Source organism: Taudactylus pleione, unplaced genomic scaffold, assembly GCF_031769625.1.
Source record: "Taudactylus pleione unplaced genomic scaffold, aTauple2 ptg000162l, whole genome shotgun sequence".
Classification (NCBI taxonomy): Eukaryota; Metazoa; Chordata; class Amphibia; order Anura; family Myobatrachidae; genus Taudactylus; species Taudactylus pleione.
Genome location: NW_028284564.1, coordinates 11475448 through 11499295, shown reverse-complemented (window position 1 = coordinate 11499295; position 23848 = coordinate 11475448). Strand labels below are relative to the sequence as shown.

The 23848-nt window shown below is 41.5% G+C and overlaps 1 protein-coding gene across 1 annotated transcript in view; it reads right to left on the bottom strand.

Annotated features, from left to right (window-relative positions):
• ADAMTS19 (ADAM metallopeptidase with thrombospondin type 1 motif 19) overlaps positions 1-23848 on the bottom strand; it is a 266057-nt gene that overhangs the window by 30394 nt on the left and 211815 nt on the right. The window contains exons 15-18 of the mRNA XM_088475170.1: positions 12726-12846; positions 10336-10416; positions 4959-5116; positions 2907-3060 (exon numbers count right to left, since the gene is read on the bottom strand). Of these exons, the coding sequence (XP_088331296.1) occupies positions 2907-3060; positions 4959-5116; positions 10336-10416; positions 12726-12846 (514 nt within the window). The remainder of the gene's footprint in view (positions 1-2906; positions 3061-4958; positions 5117-10335; positions 10417-12725; positions 12847-23848) is intronic.

The following is a 23848-nucleotide window of genomic DNA, read 5'->3' as shown; positions in this document are numbered from 1 at the left end:
AAATGAAATACGTAGATAATAAATATGGGCAATTTTACTGCTAATATTTGTGTTGTCCATGACCAGATTTCAAACTTGAAAAATCTATCTATCTATCTATCTATCTATCTATCTATCTATCTATCTATCTATCTATCTATGTATCTATCTACAGTATCTATCTACAGTATCTTTCTACAGTATCTATCTATCTATCCACCTACTTACCTACCTACCTATCTATCTATCTATTGGGTACGGGATGCCAGCGCTCAGGATCCTGGTGGTCAGAATCCCAACACCAGAATCCCAACAGCGTTCGGATACTGTATCTAGAACTGCCGTTAAGTACCCTACCCCTACCACTAACCCTCCTCCCCTGCAGCCTATTCCTATCCCTAACCCCAATACTCACCATCGGAATTTCAGCAGTCGGAATTCTGGCGCCGGGATTTTCAATGGTGTCGGGATTCCGGCGCCGGTATTCTGGGCACTGGCATCCCGACAGCTGGGATACTAACTACATTCCCTGTCTGTCTGTCTGTCTGTCTGTCTGTCTGTCTGTCTATCTATCACTACATCATTATATCTTCTCTCATTGACAAAAAATGTGTGCTGTCTGCAATCTTTCTGACCACCCATGGCTGGCCTTGGCTGTATTACTGTCTATGATGCTATGTTACCTTGTGTGACCCCTAGCCTTTCCCTGTGTCCTGTGTTCATCATTGCCTTGTACTGTCTCTTGTCAAATGCTGCCTAGGGAGATTAATCTAGGTATCTCAACCTAAGGGCATCTTGTAGTAGACACCATTACCTACTTGCAGGGGTCCATAGTGAATACTGGGGCACTCATTAAACTCTATTCACCAGCTGATCCAATGGCAATGTGATTTCACGTTTTACTGTACATACGGGGAAAGAGAGTACTGTAGCTGGGATTATCTGGTTTCAGTGGCCTAACACATTAGCACATCTACCAATCAGTCAAGGGGTCCCTGCCCTGTACCTTTGAATTGAAGGTCCTCAACACCTGGCCATTTCTTATGATACCTGGTCAGGTGTTAACAGTGTGTGAGGACTCTATGGGCCAAATGTAATAGGTAGTCTGTTTTGGTAAATTTGCGAGTTTGGTGCTAAACTCGCAATTTTTCACAACTCTCCAATGTAATAGGGTGTCTGTTCACTAAAACTCGCATTTTTCAGAGTTACTAAAACTCTCCATTCTCAAACTCGCATCCAGATGTTTTCACATTGAAAACAATCAACTCGCCCAATGTAATAGAGTGTCTGTTTCAGACTCGCAAAAAAAAGATTACCAAAAGTCCCCAAATAATAGACCTGCTTCAGGCTAGCGAGTACATCCTGAGCATGTCAGATTAACACAGAAACATGCACATATCCATGAGATATGTACATGTTTCTTTGTGTACTTATGTTAAATGTTTTTAAAGAAAAAAAATGACGTGCACCCCCTCCCCAAAAGCATAACCAGCCCCGGGCTTTATAGAGTCTTTTCTGGTTCTAAAAATACAGGGGCCAAAATGCGCAGGGGGCCCCTGTATATTAAGAACCAGCACAGGGCTTTGTTGAGCTGGTCCTGGTTCTGGAAAATCAGGGGACAAAACGAGTAGGGGTCCCCTGAAAATTCCAGAACCAGCACCGAACTCTGTCTAGCGGTTACCCCTTGCCAAAGCATTATCCCTGACCGCTAATCAGTCCAGGCCAGGGATCCCTGGGGAGTTGAGGACCCCCCCAATAAAGGGGTCCCCCTCTCCAGGGAACCCCAGGCCTACACTGATAGCCCGGGCCTATCCCGGCACCCTAGGGCGGTGGGTACCGGGTTGATAGTGTAAAGTGTTTACATATTTCTTTAGTTGTGGAACTACAAGTGCCAGTGGGCCTGTAATGCCCCGCATGCTGGTATTTGTGGTTCTCCAAATACCAGCATGCAGGGGAGGCTTGCTGGTACTTGTGGTTCTACAAATAAAGACAATATGGAAAATTTAATTTTACACTTTACACCATCAACCCGGCACCCACCGCCCTAGGGTGCCGGGGATAGCCCCGGGCTATCAGTCTAGGCCTGGGGTGCCCTGGAGAGGGGTACCCCTTTATTGGGGGGCACCCAACTCCCCAGGGATCCCCGGCCTGGACTGACTAGCAGTCAGGCATAATGCTTTGGCCGGGGAAGCCGGTGACAGGTTTTCCCTGGCTGTGGCATTATCCCCCTGCTAGAAAGAGTTCGGTGCTGGTTCTGGAATTTTCAGGGGACCCCTACTCGTTTTGTCCCCTGATTTTCCAGAACCAGGACCAGCTCAACAAAGCCCTGTGCTGGTTCTTAATATACAGGGGCCCCTTACGCATTTTGGCCCCTGTATTTTTAGAACCAGAACAGGCTTTATAAAGCCCGGGGCTGGTTATGCTTTTGGGGAGGGGGTGCACGTTTTTGTTTTTTGTTAACACACACAGAAGCCATCACGGATCTCACTGATCTGTGATGGCTTCCCTAAAACTCGCACCTTTTAATGCTACTCGCATTAAAAGGTGTCAGTTTACATAGTCCTAAACTCGCCTGCACTCGCAAATGCAGTAGCCTCGAGCTGAAAAGTTCACAGGCTATTGAATTTGCGAGTTTCAGTACAAACTCGCACTTTTTAAAAGTGAGAGAAAGTGCGAGTTTGTACTGTTACTAAAACTGACTACCTATTACATTTGGCCCTATGTGTCTGGGATCAATGAAGATCTGATAATGGTGGCTGATAATGTGCCTAGGACCATTAGCCCATCCCCACAAAACACTTTTCATTTTTTTTGAGGGGTGGGGAGAGTTAAGGCATTACTGTTGCTCACAGGCTCACTGCACTGATAAAATGCTCCTGTCATAACCCCTCATCCCATCATCATTAGCGTACATAACACTACTTTACCTCCTCCACAAACAGCATCACAGTCCTCCCAACCTGAGTGAGTCCACATATACAACGGTTCATTCACTTTTGCACTCCGGTTCTCTGGAACTGGGTCCAGTGGTATTGTATATTCATAATGGAGACCATAATTCTGGTCATGAAATAGCAGCACCTGCAAAGTATACAGGAACAATTCCATAGAAAAATTAGACTTTAGATCAGAAACGGATATGGAACATTGGCACATGCTGCAAACTACAGTGTCCTGATGTGTGGAAAATATTCTGGCAATTGCAGATGTCATTTATTCTTGCGGGAAAGACTCTGAAACTTCTGTATGTAGCTGAATGCATTTTATAGGGAAGCAGATATTTTTATTAACACAGAGTGTCATTTGGCTCATAAAAATCTGTCATTTCGAGGAAAGCAGTTGTTATTTTAAAACACTTCTCTACACAGTTGCAGATTAACAGGTATATATTAACGAGAGGCTGAAAAGCACAACATTCAGAAAAATGCTATCATTATTTCTATCACAGTATCTTTCCATATGTGCTACATATTTTGGAGTCTAAATGAAACTTGGAAAACTGAGTCTGTCTCTGTAACAAGCAGTGTGTAAGAAATGCTTTTCATTTTTGGTTCAATCTCCTTTCCTGGACTCAGTATATTTGTAGTGAGAAATATTGTCTACAAGCGTATACATGAGGAACATGTGATTTAAATTCATTGCAGGTGTTTTTCTTTATGTAAACTGCCAGACATCAAGGCCACTAAACGTGGTGGATTTTGAAATATAAAACCATTTTTTACAGTATATAAACTTCTATACTCTCAAAACAACTTGGTATTGCTTAGGTGCATATAGATGGTCTGCCCTGTACACCAGAGACATATTAATGCCTGGGAAGGCCTGTGTGAAGCACCTCCTCTGTGCAGCGCCCCCCCCCCCTCCCTAAACTGTTGCCGATGTCGCCATTTTTCATGTGATATTTTAAACAGTAGGCGAATGCGCAGGAGGTACCAGAGTACGACACCAACTTTCAGAATATGTAATACAGAATATGGCGCCATTGGCAGGGTACAGGGTGACCCGCTGCAGGCATGCTGTGGGGTAGGTTGTTGGTGCAGGGCGTGTGGTGCCCCCCTTTTTTCAGGGACCCATGGGCACTGCAAACTCAGCACCCATTATAGATACGTCATTGCTGTACATGGGAAAGAAGACACCTCCCTAACCTACTAGTGAATTTAGATGTGTCACATACCCCAAAATGTACAACTCCCTACTTCTTGTACTTTTACTTTTGGTCTAAGATTGTCCCACATAGATTTTTGGATGGCTACGCAATGGTAAGCGACTTTGGATAGGATGCGGCACAAAGTTATCTCTGCTGTTTGCAGACTTGTCATCAGTTTAGACTAGAGGAAAGTTTGTATAGGTCAGACAGGGTTTATTTAACCTAAGATGAGTTGGAGATTTTTGTTTAGGATCTTTTTTGTTTATTTAGTTTACCTTTGAGGTCACTTTATGGAGGTGGGCAGAAAGCAGTGCTCCTCAAAGGCCTATTTTTGGTGCAAGAGTGCTTGTGTGGAATCTCCCTTTTGAGAGAGGTGAGATTGTCACTACCTCAGTGGAGGACCTGTTCTCCATCTCAACAAGGACTAGAGCTAGGCCAAGTAAGGGTAGTGGTGCCACCAATCATGCTTGCTCTGGGGCCAAAGTCTGCCCCATTATACTTAATACTTTAATATTCAATTACAATTTGACAATAATAACTTTAACTGTAACCTCTTTTGTGCATACATATGTGTCTGAGTCGATTTTCCCATAATGTAGATTAAGTTAAGGTATTACTGGTATAATAAAACACCTGGGTGACTTACACAGGTAATTCATTTATTGATTTAATATAAATATTTATTTGTACCTGATTGATTAAGATAGCTGTTAAAACTGTCTGTTTTTAAGAGTCAAAGCATAATTTTCTAATCATTCTTCATCTACTGCTCTGCCCATTATGCCCATTGGGCAGAGCTAGAACAACAGGTAGAAACTTTGGTATATGTTACCAGTAGATGTAGGGGAGATGTTGTTGGACCTTTGGCGGAAATCTTCTCCCAGTGTCCTCTCCGAATGTAATTAACAGTGGTCCCAGCCATATGGAATGTTCCAGGCTCTTCAATCTTCCAATCATCATTAATAGATTGTTTTCCAGTGTCCCTTAAAGCTGCATAAAATTGTACTTCATTTAAAAATCACGTAACTAGCTGATGAAAATTACAGAACGTCACACAAATGTATTGTATAGGCAGACAAACTGCTGCTTTGCCGAATAATACAGAATCAAAATACATATTACTGCTAAAAACTAAAGACGGTTTTATGGCCTGAACATAATATAATCTACAAATATGCCACAGTCACTTTATCTGCACTTTTTTGGTGACATAGGACCTGAGTCAGACATAAGTGGAAATGCAGACAGATCTAGCGGAATTTGGTATACTGCGCATTCGCCAAAGGAAGGAAACTGCGCATGTGCTGGGTCAGGCATACACATTTGGACAGTGGGTCTGATTCAGACCCACTCGCTAAGATGCATACTCTCACTGCTGTCCATGGTATGCAGTGTGTATACATTGTGCGTATGCATCGCAGTACACATGTGCATACCTTAGAGACAGTTCACAATGCATTTGCTCGCTGCGCATAGACAGCCCAGCAGAGTGAGTGACAGGGGAAGCCGTTTGTAGGTGGTAACGGGCTGGCCATTAAAAACAGGAGAGTGGAGGTGCAAACGCAGGCGTGCCTGAGCATCTCAACTGCGTTTTAGAGGTGTGCATAATTATAATACAGCATCATAGTACACGTCACCAGAAAGCAGTGCTTGCGGCAGGGTATGGTCAACCTCAAGCGCTGCGATAGCATCCGATGTACCGATGGTTGCATACACTTCCTGGACAGGACGTGCACAAGTGGGCGTGTTAAAACAGGCTGGTGGGTGTCTGAATACACTATGTGATCGCTCTCGAAGAAATACTGGGCGTGCTAATGCATTGCTGTGCGGAAGCACTGCCTACGCAATTTGCATACACATCGTGCGAGCGATCACATCTAGCAAGCGGCTCTGAATCAGGCCCAGAGATCACTAGTGAATATGAACTAGGGATGTGCAGGCTCGGTTCTACTCGGTTCCGTTCGGTTTTTTTTACCAAATCTTATTGGCTATCCAAAACTCATGACAGCTGATACCCAATAAGATTCGGTAAAAAAAAACGAACGGAACCGAGTAGAACCGAGCCTGCACATCCGATTCGTCTTTTGACAGACCACACTTTCCATGAAATGGGCGTTGTGGACAGCAAGTGGGCAGCAACGATACGATTGGATGGAACTGTTCCATCTCATAGGAGTGTAATGGGCATCTCGTGGACATTAAAGCCAGTTTCTTTGCTTGATTGTACCATGCAGATGGAGATAGGAAGTCTGTTTCAGATGGATCTTTTGCAACCAACTGGGTGTTAGGTACAAGTACAGATACTAATGATGAAAGTTGTGGAAGTAAAAATAGTGGGCGGGATAGGCTTCCACATGCAGACACACAGATCCTCAGTGGATTTTCACATTAGCAAAATTAAGTACTGTAAGTAGGCTGCAACGGTCGCAGATGCATTCAATTCTGGCCCACAGGGTGAAATGACACACAAATGCTCAGCCTGAAAGCGATAAAGGCTTCCTAGGAAATATATTTCACTGTACAAAATGGGGGGAATCAGAGTTGAATGCAAGTTTGCTCTGTGGGCAGATCTGGTACTTTTTGTACTGCACATCGAGAAGTTGAGTGTACATATCTCAGCCGCATCCAAACATGTATCTAAGTGGGTGTAACTGGACAGCAACTGTCGGTTTGCATATACAAAATGTATTCGGTGGGTGTCATTGGCTTGAAGTCGGAACTGTGGGCTATTTAGAGTTGAGCATAGATGTGACCAACTCTGAGTACAAACAAAGGGCCGGATTAAATTAGCCATGAAAAGCTGCGGTTTGGTAAAAAGTTTTCGCACTTGTAAACTTTTTCCACAAAAATGCGTATTGTGCAATCCTATTGTCGAAGTTTTCGCGTGTGCGAATTCTCCATTGGCCAAAACCGGCAAAAAGTTTTCACCATCTCAGAGCAGGTGAAAAGTTGTGCCAAATCCCTATTTTTGATAAAAAATGTGAGGACTTGTTTCAAAACCCTTTCGACACCCCCCTAATGACAAATTAGGCAAAAATTATTTTTTAATTACCTTAATTTTGAAAATTATGACATGTCATTTTTGGGGTGAAAAAATTAAAAATGTTGGAAAATGGGTTTAAAGTATTGAGTCTGATATTTTCTGGGGTTGTATGGATGGGACATGTGTTTTAAACATTGCAGATGGCTACACCTGGTGTATTTTTATCATTTTTTTATAAAGTACTTTTTGGATTAAAAAATATACTTGCACTCATTTTAATGTACCCCTAATTTAACTACAACTTTTATTTTCTCCAAAATAAAAAAGGATTTTATAATTTTTCCACATTATAAAATATGCATATAACAGCCATTTGATACAATTTAAGAACCCAAAATACTTTTATTAGGGCCACTAATACACTTCTAAATTGATTACCTATGTCAGTTACCTATTTTAATGGGTACAGACAGATTTCCCCATATTCACCTGTACTTTTCGCAGGTTACTCCAGGAATAATTTTCGTGCGAATGCATTTTCGCGTCTTTTGTAATTGGATAGTGCAAAAAACGGGAGTGGGTATAAACAAAAGACGTGAAAATATTGCACCAAAACACACAAAGTGTGCGAAAACTTCTCCGATGTTAAGTTTTCGCTTTATCGCGTCTAACTGAGTTCCCCTCAAAGTGTTGCTTTTTTATTCAAGCATGCAATGCAGCCCATTTGCATGCAACTATGATTCCAAGTATGTATGTATGTAATAGTGTTATGACCTGTGGAGCTCAGAAAGCATGTGTGACAGATAAAGTAAAATAATACTTGTTGATCCTCTGTCCATGAATGCTTCATTTCCCACTCTCTCAATCTTTTTACCATAACAGAAAGCTGGCTCTCCCCCTCCAATACCATTTGCCCCACTGCTCTCTCATTTGGGGGTTGTTCTCTTTCAAATAGTGCTTCCGGTGACCGGGTTGTATGGGAGTTAATCTATCCCCTGGCAGTACCTTCCTTGTCTTACCCTCCAAGCCATCTATTTCGCTCTCTTTCTTTGAGGCCCATTGTATCCATCTTTTCCATGCAATTAATCTTCATGTAGCAGTCATTTATCATCATCCTGGCTCCATCTAGCACTTCCTAGACAGCTTTACTGTCTGGCTGCCCAAATTTCTCTACTCAGACCTTCCTTTTCTGATATTAAGTGACTTTAACATCCCACTTGAAAACCACATGAAGCTATAACTTATAGTACAACTACCATTCTAGTGGTCCCACTCTGGATATAGTTTTCTCCCACGAATGAATGATCTCTGACTTCATAGATTTCCCCTGCCCTCTCTCTGACCATCAACTTCTCTCATTTAGCCACTCCCTTACTCCATCTTCCCCTGTCTCTCCCAAAGTGACTCTTACCAAGTGAAACTTTGAACCAGCTTTATTCTCCTCTTCTGATACTCCTGACCCACACAAGCTGTCTCTCTTTACAACACCTTCCCAGCCCTTGGCTCCTCTGCCCCAGCTCTTACCATCAGCCTTTGTCAATATGCCCCTCAACCGTAGCACCTTACCTCTAGAAATGCTCTTGCGCAGCTGAATGGTACTAAATTGATACCCTCCTCCTACAGTACTGTTCTTCAACATGATAAATAAGTCAGGTCTCTAAATCTCATCACAATCTTCCAATCCTCATCGATTCTTCGCCACCTTCAACTCCTCCCCTGCCATATGCCAATTGTGAATTTTCTATTATCATCCATCTCAATCTATCTGCTGCCTTTGACAATATCAATCACCCGCTTCTCTTTCAAATCCTCCACAAAATTGGTCCCCTTGAAGCAATCCTCTCTTGGTTCACCTCCTACCTCACTAAACATGTCCTTTTCCACATGGATTTGTCCTTTTCTACCTTTGCAACTCCTCCCTTAGTGAGCTCATAAGCTCCTTTTGTCTATACTACCACCTGTAAGCTGATGACACTCAAATTTACCTTTCCTCTCCCGACCTCTTTCCCGAGTCTTTCTTTTTCGGTCACCTCTTCCTAGATTTCTCAGCATTTTCTCAAATTAAATATGTCCAAATCATAACTCATTGGCTTCTCCCTTTCTAAGGCCCCATTCTCTGCTCCCCTCTGTTGTCAACATTTCCCTCTTGACTATTACTTGGGTGTCATATTCATCTCCTTCCTATCCTTCATCTTGAAAATTCAATCTTTTTCGCATTCCTGCCATTTCCATCCCTCAAGCATCTCTAAGATTAGTCCATTTCTCACCACTGATTCCACCAAAACCCTTGTTCATGCACTCATCATCTCCCAACTTGACAACTATATGCTCCTCCTCTCTGGCCTCCCACTTACTCTCCTTCCCCCATTTCAATCCATCATGAAATCTGCTGCTGGTATCATTTTCCTGCCTAACCATTCTGTCTTAGCTTCCCTCAAATGCAACCTGCTTCACTGTCTCCCCAATTCTTTACAAAACCAGTTCAAACTCCTGACCTTCCATCACAATCTCAATGCCCCTTTTTACATCTCAAACCTAATTTCTGTTCACACTTCATTTTAATCACTCTGCTCTTCCTCTGACTGTTGCTGCCTCCAATCCACTCTGGTAAACTCCTATCACTTTCACCTCCAAGATTTCTCCCGTTTTTCCACCATCTGCTGTAACTCACTCCCTTGCCAAATCAGACTTTCTCCCAACCTCACCAGCTTCAAACATGCACTTAAAACTCATCACTCTTCCTTCCTCCCCATCCTTTGCTTCACCCCAGTTCACCCTCCAACTGTTCACCGCTCCCCTTAGTATGCAAACTCTGAGGACCAGGGCCCCTGTGATCTTGCACACAGTTTCCCCAAGCCTCTGCCTGATTGACAGGCAGAAGCATTTGGGAGTAGGGGTTGGCCTGCTTTCCAAGAAACGGAAATCCCCATTTTTGGGGAGTGCTGAGGCCAGGTTCCATAGATGCAGACTTCCTGGCATTGCAAGCAGCCAGGAGCTGGCCAGCCTGCATAAGCTGGTCCCAAGCTGCGACCTCGTCGCAACACTGGTTTCGCAGATGCTACAGGAGGCAACTCTTCTCTTCAGATGCCTCCAACAGCATAAGCATTTTAGATGGACGGTATTACACAGCCGCCTGTGTGCAGCTGTGCAAAATCGTCCATCTCTGAATCAGGCCGTGTGTTAAGTGTGGTAGAGAAATGTTATAGAATTTTAGCATTTTGTTTACCGAGATAACTATGTGATGGTGTTTCCTCCACAACTTTAATTCTTCTTGCACCAGCTGGTATTACCAGAGCCTCCACATAACCTGCGTATTGGACAGAAATATTTAGACTTAGTGATCAATATATTGTTCTTTCACAAATAAGTACTGTACAAATCACTGCTCATCTGTTCCAGTCTATAACAATACATTGCCATATCAAACAATTGTAACTACATTAGTAAATATCAGTACATTGAATTCAATAACATTTTGAACACTTGACACTTAGGGGGCATTTCAATTAAGTGTGAAGTTAAGTCTTATTTTCAGGCACAATGCTAAAAAGCAGGTATTTTAATTGAATCAATCTCCAGTGCATTGTCCACATGCTTCTCTGTGGGCAATTCAAAGTATACATCTCAGTCTGATCTCTACTTTTGACTGAGTGGTTGTAACTAGATAACAACAGGGAGTCTGCACCTAAGTATTCCGTGGGCATGTCAAGGTCAAGCTAAAGGATTCCAGCAGTGGTCATACAGTATATAGAGATTTGTCCACCCTCAGCCCTTCAGGTGGATCTTCTGCAGCAAGATAGGGGTGGTGCAAATGCATGCCTATGATGATGATGATGCCTGCTTTCACCAGTGTATCAATAGAACAGTGCGGTCATATAGAAGTGACTGACTCTGCATACATAGGGACCCACATTTATTTCCGATTGCATTAAACAGACACAAATGCCTCCACTTTAGTTGCCACTCTGAATCAGGAATGTTGATTGGTGGATATATCCATACACTGGGGCAGGGCAAGTAATATCACAGTATTATCACAGTTATTGCATGTTCAGCATCATCATGTGTGTGTGATTCCATGGAGTGGCAAGGTCGTTATTTTCTTTTTAACAGAGCTGCTGTGTAAAATCTTAACATTTCAAATCTGGAAATTTAAACTTTTTGGGTCTAGTGGTTCTTTGAACGTTAAATCATCAATAATAACACTACTTTAGAGATCTTCGGAAGCCAGTTACATAATGGAAAGATTTAGCTTGTGAAGTTTACAAGAAACTAAAAAGGATGTTTCAATTTACTTTAAAATTAGCACTGTAAAATAAACATTAAAACAAGGGATAAAACAGGTTCAGTACTTTACCGAACAAACTTCATAATAAGATCTGACATGTTGTTGAAATAAGCAATGTACATGGATTTTAAACTACACAATGTATTAGATATGTAACATTTCCATCATTGCATCAATGTATAGTCATAGATTATCTAGGATGTAATTTAAAACAGCTTTAAGCACAATTTGTAACTGTAGAAGTGGTTAAGTCATACATATACGTAAAACTTAATGGCTATATATTATCCCTTGATATTTGTGACTGTATAAATGAGATTACCCACAGTACTGGGCTTATGCACCTTGGTAAAACCATGGTGCACTGCTGGAGACAGCAGATTTAAAATGTGCAGAGATTTAGGGAAAGAGTGTCCATCTCCAAACATGTTATTTAAGACCTTCAATACCATCCATCTTCATCCCCATATCCTCCTCCTCAATGTATACCTAAAATCCTATCTCCCCTCTACCTCATTAAAAATCATGTACCAGATTCCCCTCCTTCACACACTGCTCCCTCATTAAAAATAATACTCCAGAAGATCTACGTTTCTTGTCTCCCTCATTGCAAATCATGTCCAAGATCTGAAAATTCCCCCCCCCATAATAAATCATATCTCACCTGCCCATTGGTCCCTTGTGTCTGTCCTTGCAGACTTTTCAATTGTGATTGGTGGAAAGCTCCAACCATCCACAAATCAGTGTGTGGAGACATGTCACCACTGTGATTGGTTGATGGCCAGAGCTGCAAGGCAGGTATGTGGCCAGTGACAAGGAGACAGACAGAAGAAACTGCCCGACCAGTGACTGATCTTATACTGTACTACAATCATAGCAGCTGAGGAGCTTCTTTTTCCTGTCTCCCGGACACCAGGCATGTGCATGCGGAGTAATTCCAGAATTATATTTCACCTGCCCTGGGGGCAGGTCCCGCCCTGCCCCCCGCCCAGCCCGCCTCTGGCGGAGCAGAATATCATCATGAGAGTGAAGGAGACGATAGGACTGTCCTTATTATGTGTGTCACTACTGGAATCATGAAGGTCATGACTGGTTACGTATACACATAAGACAATTCACATTTCTCAGAATGATTTCATTATTGTATGTCAGGGGATAAACATGAAATGGAACGCACAATCATATACTGTATATATATACTGTATATAGTGGCTTGGATAAATCAAGTCTAAATTTATACTACTCTAACAGACATTACAATTTAGGCTGTTTATTCATAATTGTTACTGTATAAAAATAGTATAACTATAAAAATTAAAATACATTACCAGCTCCTCTTGTGTGGTTGAAGTCACCTTTAATAACTCTGCAGGATTTCCCATTGCCATTGCACACACCACAGTGATCTTCCCTGGACAGGGAGCCCAATACTCCATCGCAGCCAACTTTCTTTTTGAAGAAGAAAAGAAAATATAATACTACTATTCCATTGTATTGCATGGTGTATAATATGTGTTAAGCCCACAGAAAATTACATATATTATTTGATACTCCAAATGCAGTTTCTACTTTTCATGTTTTCAAAAATATACATTATATATTTAATGCTAATTGACATTAAATGTAAATGCACAGTTAAATACAACTGTACAATACAAATCTGAATAAATATGTTGGGTAACTGCCATATAAGTAGGGAACCTATTATACACATTTTTGCCCATATGAAAATTTCCCTAAACTCCGGATCTTAAAACTCGGCCAAAAATGGAAATTCCAAAAGTGCCTTAAATTCTGCTTGAAACTTTAGGTACCTCTCCCAAATGAATCCCCATGGTGAGAGAAGTTGATTCTGGTGCTAAATTTTGACCCAGAACTCACCCGCACTTTTGCCCGTATGAAAATTTCCCTAAGCCCCAGACCTTAAAACTCGGCCAAAAATGCCACTGACAAACGGGTTATTCATAAGAAATTTCTATTTCTGTTTCTATTAAACTAGAGTAACCAATCAGCTATTAGTTTAGATCAAACTAGTCTAGTGTAAAGGCCAGTCTCGGCGGCCGATGACAAGATTTGCTCTGAAATTCATCATCCTAGCCCCGCCTCCTGCTTCACAATTCGGGAAATATGTGCAGTAACCTACAGTAACCTACAAATGTGCAGTAACCTACAGTAAAGACACTAGATTTAATCTACTTAAATCAGGAATGGCACATCCATTAGGTGACCTTAGGTGGATGCCTAGGGTGCCAATGTTTAGGAGGCATCTAAAACACTGAATGACTAGCACCCTGTTTTAAATGCCTCCATGCGGAGCCCCACCAGAGATTATCGTCTGCTGAAATAAAGCCATATGATTCGCTGAGCTAATGGCTTCTTAACTGAGAACTTGCCAGAGCATATTATAGTCTGCTGTTGAAGGGGGGAGTATAAAAGGTAACATAAGGAAGCATATAGTTACAAAAAGTGTAATAGATCAATGGAAGAGTCTTCAATTTGGAAGGGATTTATATATTTAAAAAAATGCCCCACCCCCCAAACAGACGCTCACAGACTGAATACACTGATCTATTGATTTCTGCCAGAAAAATCTGATTTTAAATATAAAATGAGAAATAATCATTTATTCCAGACTCATCTGTTACAACATTTTCTTTTTCAGAGCTATATTATAATGAACCCACATTCCTATGTCATATCAGCATGTTCTAAACCGTAAAACAATTTAGCAAAGAGTATTTATAATCAAGTATTGCTCTTGCTGCATCTTACATCTTTATCATCAATTGGGAATATTGTAGAACAAAATCACTAATTTTAAGTCTAAATTTACAAAAGGGCAAATAGCCCAAAAGTTCAAGAGCAAGATTTGTGGACTTAAATTCTTTGAAAACCAAAGGTAGCTTCTATACTCATCTATTTGCTAGTATTCGTATATGTGTTACACCTGCACTAAGGGCCTGATTCACTATGGATCACTATTGCGATCACAGCGCGATTACACACACAGTTCTGCTGTGAAAATATGCTAATGTCCGCAACTGCTCACCCGGCATAGAGACGCCCACTAGCGCTTACTCACATCCATGAGACCTCGCATTCCTGCGTATACATCGGTAACATCGAGTAACCTCACTCAGAAATTGTCGTCGCACGCAGTGAGTACTCAAGCTGCATATACCATGCAGTGGCTAATTTATGCACGCCCAAGTATCGGCGTTCAAACGAACAGGCAAGCCTGCGTTTGTCCAACAACTCCCCCATCACCACCCGCAGTTTTTCCCTTTTATTTTACTGTTCCTATTTCATTTATGTGAAAAATGATTCTTTAATTTCAAATGAGTCCAACTCCCGGTAAGGGTCTGATTTGGCATGAGAATAAATAAAGCACAGGAACCAACACTTAATATGGCTGGAGTTGACCAAAGTGGAGACTGTTTTTCTCCTGGACAACTTTACATGGCCCTTCTGTGTGTCACGTCAAAACTAAATCTTTTCGTATTGACGACAGGAGGAATAATTACTAATGTCGTCTACAAGGCAATAAGACCTCAGTTAAAAACACTATGGCTGTAAATTCAAAATTGCTCCCGTGCTAAACCGGGGAGAGTAGCTAGCAATCTTATATATAAAATGTATTGGTCTGTTTGTTTGTTTGTTTGGTTATGCATTTGGACACTGCTGCAGCGAATGGGATGAAACCAACGCGAGATGGTCCAGTTGGATCCATGATCAGGTTTTAGAGGGGTTAGGGTCCACTGGGCAGAACTTTGACATGGGGAGCTTGTTCTGAGCCTTCCACTGGATGGATTTGGATGAAAACTTCACAGAGGGCTGGCAATTGGTCTGGGATGCCTAAAGGAGTGGTTGGGGTCCCGGTCGGACCTTACGGTGGAGTGCGCGGAGAGAACTTTGACCCAGGGAGTCTGTTCTGAGCCATCCACTGGATGGATTTGGATGAAAACTTCACATAGTGGTACATTGGATCCCAGAAGACATACTAGGGGGTTGAGACCCCGGTCAGTCCTCCCGTTGGTGTACGCTGGGCAGAATTTGAGCCAGGAAGCCTGTTCTGGGCCTTCCACTGGATGGATTTGGATGAAAACTTCACAGAGGGGTGGCAATCGGTATGAAATGCCTAATAGAGTGGTTGGGATCTCGGTCAGACCTCACAGTGGAGTGCAGAACTTTGACCCAGAGAGCCTGTTCAGACCCGGGGAACCTGTTCCGAGCCTTCCACTGGAAGGATTTGGACAAAAACTTCACAGAGTGGCAAGATTGGATACCAGAAGACAATTGGCAATTGGTATGGGATGCCTAATAGAGAGATTGGGGTCCCGGTCGGACCTCATGGACCTACACTGGATAGATTTGGACGACATCACATAATAAAGCTTAATAACTTGAAGATACATCCAACATGAGGTGGTCCAGTTGAATCCAGGCCAGGTTTTAGGGGTGTTAGAGTCCCAGTCAGACCTCCAAATGGTGTAAGCTGAGCAGAACTTTGACCTGGGGAGCCTGTTCTGAGCCTTCCACTGGATGGATTTGGACAAAATCTTCACAGAGTGGTAACATTGGATCCCAGAAGACATACTAGGGGTTTGAAGTTGTGGTTAGACCTCCCATTGGTGTACGCTGGGCAGTACTTTTACCCAGGAAGCCTGTTCTGAGCCTTCCACTGGATGGATTTGGACGACATCACATAAAACTTAATAAATTCAAGATTTAAACCTGGGCAATGCCGGGTACTTTAGCTAGTAATATATATACTTAAAATGGAATATAACACCACATGCAATAAATGTTATTTTTATCTTTTTACTAAATATCTTTGCATGACTAGCAGAGTTAGTTTGCTCCCTTTCTGTCAGCAGACCCCATTACCTGGTGGAGAGTTCCTGTAAGTGGAACACTGCCCACAGCTCTCCTAGAGAAGGGGTCCGACATTTAAGTGTGTTCTACAATTTTTTACTCCAATACTGCGCTTATTAACAACAATAATAACATAATATCATTTTGATGGATATCAAATCTGTATATTGTGAATGCAAGACTCAATCCAGACATTTATGAACATGCACCACACAGCAGAAAGAATTGATAGAGTCATCAACGCATCACTATTTGTAAACTATGAATTCAGTGATATAGGAAATGTGACAAATACAGTGCACAATGCCATTAAGCGGAATGGCAAAGCAAAAGTGGAACTTAAAAATTGCATTCAAGAACTTCGCACCTCTGCAAAGCAGCCTGTATTATTGTAAGAAGTTCAATTATTAGTGATTTGCTGTGACATCACTCATTTCTTTTCTGATATACGTCTATTGGAAGTTTTGCAAAGAGAAAATTCCAACAATACAAAAAGAGTCATGCAATAGCAACACAGCATATTGCACAGACATGTGGAAATGATCATGGGTACCAGGAAATGAATGAAATTACAATAACTACAATCAAAACAACCACAAAACGTATGTAATTATCCACAAATTGAAAATAGTAAACAATCATAAACATAGTGATATCATATTAGAGGAACTGGGGTCAATCCGTCAAATTGGGTTAGTACCCAGCAACACGGCTTCAATATACCAGGTCGTTAGTTGAAAGCCTGACTTGCAGTAAGTATATTTTTAGTGTGAGCTGGTAGTTTACGAACATAGGGCAATCATGTATTAAACAATTTATGCTTGTTGTTCTTCATTACCACTGGTTTTAATCCAGTCCACATGGAACTAAAACGCTAGTCTTGACATCATTCTTATTCTATTGGATTTGAGTTCTAACCATTACAATAATAAAGCATTTTTGGATGCCGTCACCATCGATACCTTTTTGACCCCTTAATGAAGGCCGTGAGACATATCAAGTGTTTGAAAGTCCCACAGTGCCCATTCACTCATAATTGTAAAAGAGATATTCAGTGTACAGTGTTATAATATATAATTGTGTGGCATCCCTAAACCGTTGTATTACTGGACAGTACCACAGGCATCAGTGTCAGGGGACTGACGTTTGTAGCACCTGGTATCTGGTGCTGTTACTATGATAAACCATAAATTGGGGTGTCAAATGCACCCCTTGCAAGATTTTATAATTCACCTCCCCATAAGAGCTAGATACTGAACAGTAATTAATTAACATATGCATTCAGAATGTCTGTGAGGACTACTTGTGGAAATCTTTCCAGGGTGCAATCCCCCTGTAATGGTTTCCAAATTCACTCTACGTCTATTATAGGAGTAAATCACAGCAGTGGAGGGATTAATACAATTTTACGGATCATTTGTGGAAGATTTTCCGGATACATTTGAGAAGGGGGAGCAGGAATATTAAGATCTAAATATATGCGTGTGTGACCACCAAAAAGGACCCAGCGCAAACTTCACCAGCCTTCATTAAAGGCCTCTGTCTTAGTGACATTAACTGTATATCCTGAGGCAGCATTATACTGTATGTTGACATTTTATACAAAATAAATGAGATAGCTGTTTTAGGATTATGTATATATATAATAGTATATTATCGTCACTCATTTTAATGAATAGGAAGCTCTTGTGGAAAGGACCTTGCCAATGTTGCAAGCAGTTTAGAAGGATCTCTTCCCGACCAAGAGAAAGGATGTCCTGCTCAGACAGTTGCAAACATTATGGGACAAGTAAGATCAAAATATTTTGTATGTAATGTAAGTGGTATTTTCTACTTTTAATTATGTGATATAATTCTACTCAAGACTTTTAGTTTAATCTTACTTTGACCTTCTCCAGGAATCATTATGATATCCTGTATCAGGAAATGCATTCATCAATCCATTAGAAACAAACAATTGTACATAAATTGAGATTTTAATTAATTTTAGATCTACAATTATTCACCACCACTTTCATCCTGGATTAATGTCAACAAGGAAAGTTCTAGTAAATTCTACTACAGGGGGATTAGACTATAATTTCTTGAATCTGTTATTAGAATCTAACACCATCTTTGCTGGCTCAACCATCCTCGGCCTACATTGTCACTTTGTGGCACTCCTCACTCTTGTTCCACCCCTCCTTATTAGATTGTAAACACACATGAGTCAGACCCTCTTTCCACTAGTCTTGTGTCTGCTCGTGGCTTGTCCAACTGTGTGTCCTTGCACAGTATGAAGCCCCTTTCATGATGTTTATAAAACTTGTCCTCAGACACAGGAGCGGATCAGAGAAGACGGCAGGAGGGGTATATTTACACAAGATGCCACCTGCGGCATTAGCATATTATCACACAGCCACTGAGCCATTGTATACAAAGATGCAGCAGCTGTGTGATCTGCGTCCATCTCTAAATCAAGCCCACAGTACAAAAGGGAGAAAGTGTCTCAGCGTCTCCATGACCACTCTCAATTAGGGATGAGCGGTTCGGATTCTGTGGAATCCAAACCGCTCCAAACATAGGGGATCCGTGTCCACCCAAGCCGCGGCTCGGGTGTTCCCGCCTGACTTGGATACCACTTCGAGGCCGAACGTCATCCTCCCGATGTCGGATTCTCGTGAGACTTGGGTGACATTCGGCCTCTATATAAGGCGCCATGCCCAGGACTCGGTGTTACTCGCACTCTGTGCACTACTCTGCGATAGAAGTGTCCAGAGTGACTAGAGGCTGTGCTGTTATAATAATAAGTGACTGTGAGTACACACTGCACGCTGATGTATACTGCGCTACTGTGCTCTGCTAAAGTGGATGTAGAAGTTGGGTCCTGACCCCAGACTCTAGTGGCTGTGCTGTGTTAACTGTGGGGGTCGCACTGCTTGCTGAATATATGCTGCACTACTGCTACTGATTAAGTACTCCAGTGTAAAAAAAAAAAGTAAAAATAATATTTTTTAAAAAAAGGAAAACAAAATTAGTTAATAAGTAGCCCTTTGTGTATACAACCACCATGACTCCTTGGGCAATAGCCCTCTGTGTGTATAAGCACTTGGACTCCTTGGGCAATAGTCCTCTGTGTGTATAAGCACCGTGACTCCTTGGGCAATAGTCCTCTGTGTGTATAAGCATGTGACTCCTTGGGCAATAGCCCTCTGTGTGTATAAGCACCATGACGCCTTGGGCCGTAGCCCTCTGTGTGTATAAGCATGTGACTCCTTGGGCAATAGCCCTTTGTGTGTATAAGCACCGTGACTCCTTGGCAATAAGCTGCTGTGTTTATAAGCACTGTGAATCCTTGGGCAATAGCCCTCTGTGTGTATAAGCACCGTGACTCCTTGGGCAATAGCTCTCTGTGAATACAAGCACTGTAACTCCTTGGGCCTTAGCCCTCTCTGTATACAAGCACTGTAACTCCTTGGGCCTTAGCCCTCTATCTGTATACAAGCACTATAACTCCTTGGTCCTTAGCCCTCTGTGTATACAAGCACCGTGACTCCTTGGGCTGTAGCCACTGTGTATACAAGTACTGTATGTTTCATAGATGTGCTTTAAACCGCAGTGTCTGTGCCGCTGCTCTGTCGCTTAGTAACCAGCCAGCTCACTGCAGCCTTTGGCCAATAATGGTGAAAACAATATTGTAAGCTGTGAGCTGGTCTAAATTGACTGTAAATGACTGGACATTAATGTTATTGAGGTTAATAATACTGGTTGAGTCTCCGATATCCAAAATGCTTGGGACCAGGGGTATTTTGGATAACGGAATAATCCATATTCTGGAATATTTGCATATCATAATGAAATATCTTGGGAATGGGACTGAAATATACACACAGAATGCATTTATTTGTTATATACACCTTATGCAGGTAATATTATACAATATTTTATATAATTTTGTGGCTCAAACAAAGTTTGTGTACATACATAGAATTCAGTTATGTTTCATATACACCTTATAGACACAGCCTGAAGGTAATTTTATGCTATATTTTTTATAATTTGTGCCTTAGACAGAGTTTGTGAACATTGAACCATCAAAAAAGGTTTCATTATCTCAGTCAAGCCAAAATAATTCCATATTTCGGAATATTCCGTATTTTCGGAATATTTGGATATGGGAGACTCAACCTGTACTATAGGAACAAAAAAAAATTATGTGATTTTAGCTTTTCTGTCAATTTTTGTAAAAAAAATCTAAATCCAAATCCAAAACCAGTCACAGCAGGTTTGGCAAATCCAAAATGCAAAGCTGGGCGACGAATCAGAGCCAAATCTAAATCCAAATCCAGCAAAAATAGTTTGGTGCACATCCCTACTCTCGATAACCTGCAGAGCAGCCTGCACACTATCTGGCTTATTCTTCTAGGTATATAATCTTGTTGTGCTTCCTGCTTTAATTTAAACAGAATATATTGCAGGCTGAGAGCAAGTCAGAGAACTATTCTCTATCTCTAGGGATTCACGGTTTTCTTCCCATACTGTGCTCTGATTTTAGATGTGTGCTAAAAGTGTTTTTCATTGGAAGCTAGTTGCCACCAGATAATGTGGTATGATTGTGCATCAGATAGATAATACGTGTCCCTATCTGACATACATGTCCCTATCTGACATGCATAAATGCATGTATTTTGCGCTAATGGTTTCGGCTGAGCAAATCTGTCTACATATGTCATAGGTAGTACTGACGGGCTGGAACTTGTGGAATGCAATTCCTATCGTGTTTGCTGACGTTGGTTTTACACTGTCTGTTTTGGCATTTTAAATGCCTTTTTTTTTTTTTAAATAAATGTATATTTCGATTGCTTTGGGATCAGAACAGGTAGTTTAATTACATTCAAAATATAGAATAGGAACTGCACTGTGTAGTTCAACACTAGACAATAAGGCATATCTAAAAATATAGATTTCCATGAAAATATCTTTAAAATTGGAACTGTGGGCCTGATTCAGAGCCGGACGCTATTTGCGCTCGCTCATTCAGAAAAAGGGGTCGGCTATTTAAATTGAGCGCTCGCTCTTTGCGGTCTGTTGACGCCTCTATGTCTGAGAGAGCGAACGAAACATGCGCTCGCTATTTTGTAAAGACGCCTCCTGGCCGCTCACATCCAACGTCATCTCCGCTATTTATTAGATTAATCGAGTACATCGAAAGGCATCTGAACTGCTCGCAGTGCTTGTGGTTGGATTTTCCTACCGCAATCATGCGAACAGTTCAGGCTAAGAGACAACCAAGTGACGTGGTCGTTGTTTTGTTACTTATGCACACCCTTAAAACGCCCGTTTTGACCATTTGGCACGCCTGCGTTCGGATCTCCACTCCCCGTTTTCAAGCACCTTCCCCTGTTACCACCCACAAACACCTCATTCTGTCACTCAAATTAGCAGGCCCTCGCTGTTTTGCGAGCGCACGATTTCCGACCACACTGACTGGTTGGCGCATGCGCATTACGACCCATACGCATGTGCAGATGTGCGAACATCGCTCGGTGCGAACGAGCGGCCGCTTACAAGCGGCTCTGAATCAGGCCCTGTGTCTGGAATTTAGAGATAGACCTACAGTATGCCAATACCAACAGGTATAAGCGTTCATTATTGATTAGAAATTGTAAAGATGCTCTGAAAAAAATTGATACATTGGAGTAAAGCTGATTTCCATATGAAATCTAAGGGGGTCAATTCAATTACATGCAAATTAGTTGCGTCTGTGAGTAAATTTTATATTCCGCATTGACTTTTATCCCATAGGTCTGCATACAACAATCCATCAATCTGGGGTGAGATCAGGCCACGATTTCACATTTTGGGGTGAGTTACGGGGTTGTTACAATGGCAAATTGCCCCCTCACGTGTAATTGAATCAACCCCTAAGACTGACTAAACAATATCTGCTATATGTGTTATATCATCAACTTAATCCCTGTCTGTACTGAGCTGCATCTTTCATCTAACAGCATGTACAGTATGTAATTTGTTTAGCTATTACAGAGCACTCTCTATACATAGCTAGTACAACATAAATAATCATACATAAAATCATAAAACAAAAATATCAGTGCTTTGGTTTGTGTTTTGACTTTCACATCTTTACCAAGAAACTCTTCCAGTTTTTGCTCACGTGCACAACACACATATCCAGTCATTTAGATCATGCAAATCGTTGCTCTGATCATTAATGTTTATATATGTTTCTCACACAGAAGAATGTGTTTAACTTGATGGCCAAAGACCTTGTGCAAGAACACAGATGTGTAACAACTCCATGTTTAGGCTACAGAAAAGGAAAAAATGAAGTACTGTAACGTCGGCTGTTTTTCTATTTTCAGGGTTCATGAGCCTTAGGTCCTATATCAGAGTTAAGGGCAGATAAAAAAAAGTAGCAAGTAAAGGAGCAATTTGCACCTTGGTAAATGATGTTGCACTGCAGGGTGGGAAAATATTAAAGATACAGAGTAAGGTGTGTCTGATAGCCTATTTCTAAATTTCAGTGCAAGAACAAAGCTGCCCGATATTTGTTCAATACATGTAAAGGCGGACAGTATTTTCCTGCATGCAAAAATAATATAAATAACAATAAATGTATTTGCACTTCTTGCATTGCAACATGGTTTGTTTCAGGAGCAAATTGCTCCTTTGTTTGATTTGCTCCTAACTCTCAATCAGGTATATTTACTGAAGGTCAATTTGAATCGGTTATGATTGATTTAAAATCAATGAAAATCAATCAACATTGATGTTGTGTTTCACGGGCTAAATGACACGTCTACTAACTCACAATTTTTGATTTGCTTTATAAGTATTAGTAAATGTGTTATTTTGCCCCAGAAACACAAACTTTTTGAACTTAAGATGCCTTCTATGGCTTGTACATATATTAGCACAGCCCGAATTTGTATTCAGCGGCTGTGTGAAAATATGTAATTGTCGCTGCCGCTGGTATATGTATTGAGACAGCTACCAGCAACTTCACAAATTGAAGCAACTACGTCCAAAGACGCGGGTTGGTCGCAGATCAGTCAATTATCGGACTTCTGAGTATCTCTACGGTGGCACAGAATGGCTGGGGGAACTAAGAGGCCAGAGCAATATTTAATGTATACAAGTTTTCAGTCGAAGATAGAGACACACCCAAAAACAGTTGTGGCATGCATACGTTACAGTCATCACCTCCCCATTGTTGTCCACAAATAGTCTCTGCCTGTCAATCAATTTGTGAACAAATCCTCACTGTGAGCAACAACGAAAATGAAACTTGAAGCGTGCGCAGTGCGACTCTGAAGCATGTGCAGATTTCTGCTAATCACTAAAACTGCGTAAACATCAGCAATGCGCCCATCTCTGTATCAGGTCCTAAATGAGGATATTCACAGGTTGTACACCTCTCTGCATATCCATAACTATATGACCTTAGCACTTGGCTTGGAATCGGTATGATTTACCACTGGACCCATGCCCGGCGGTTGGAATCTCGACAGCGGCATCCCGGCAGAGGGGGAAAACCCGATAGTCCAAGGTTAGTATTCTCTAACCTAATTCTACC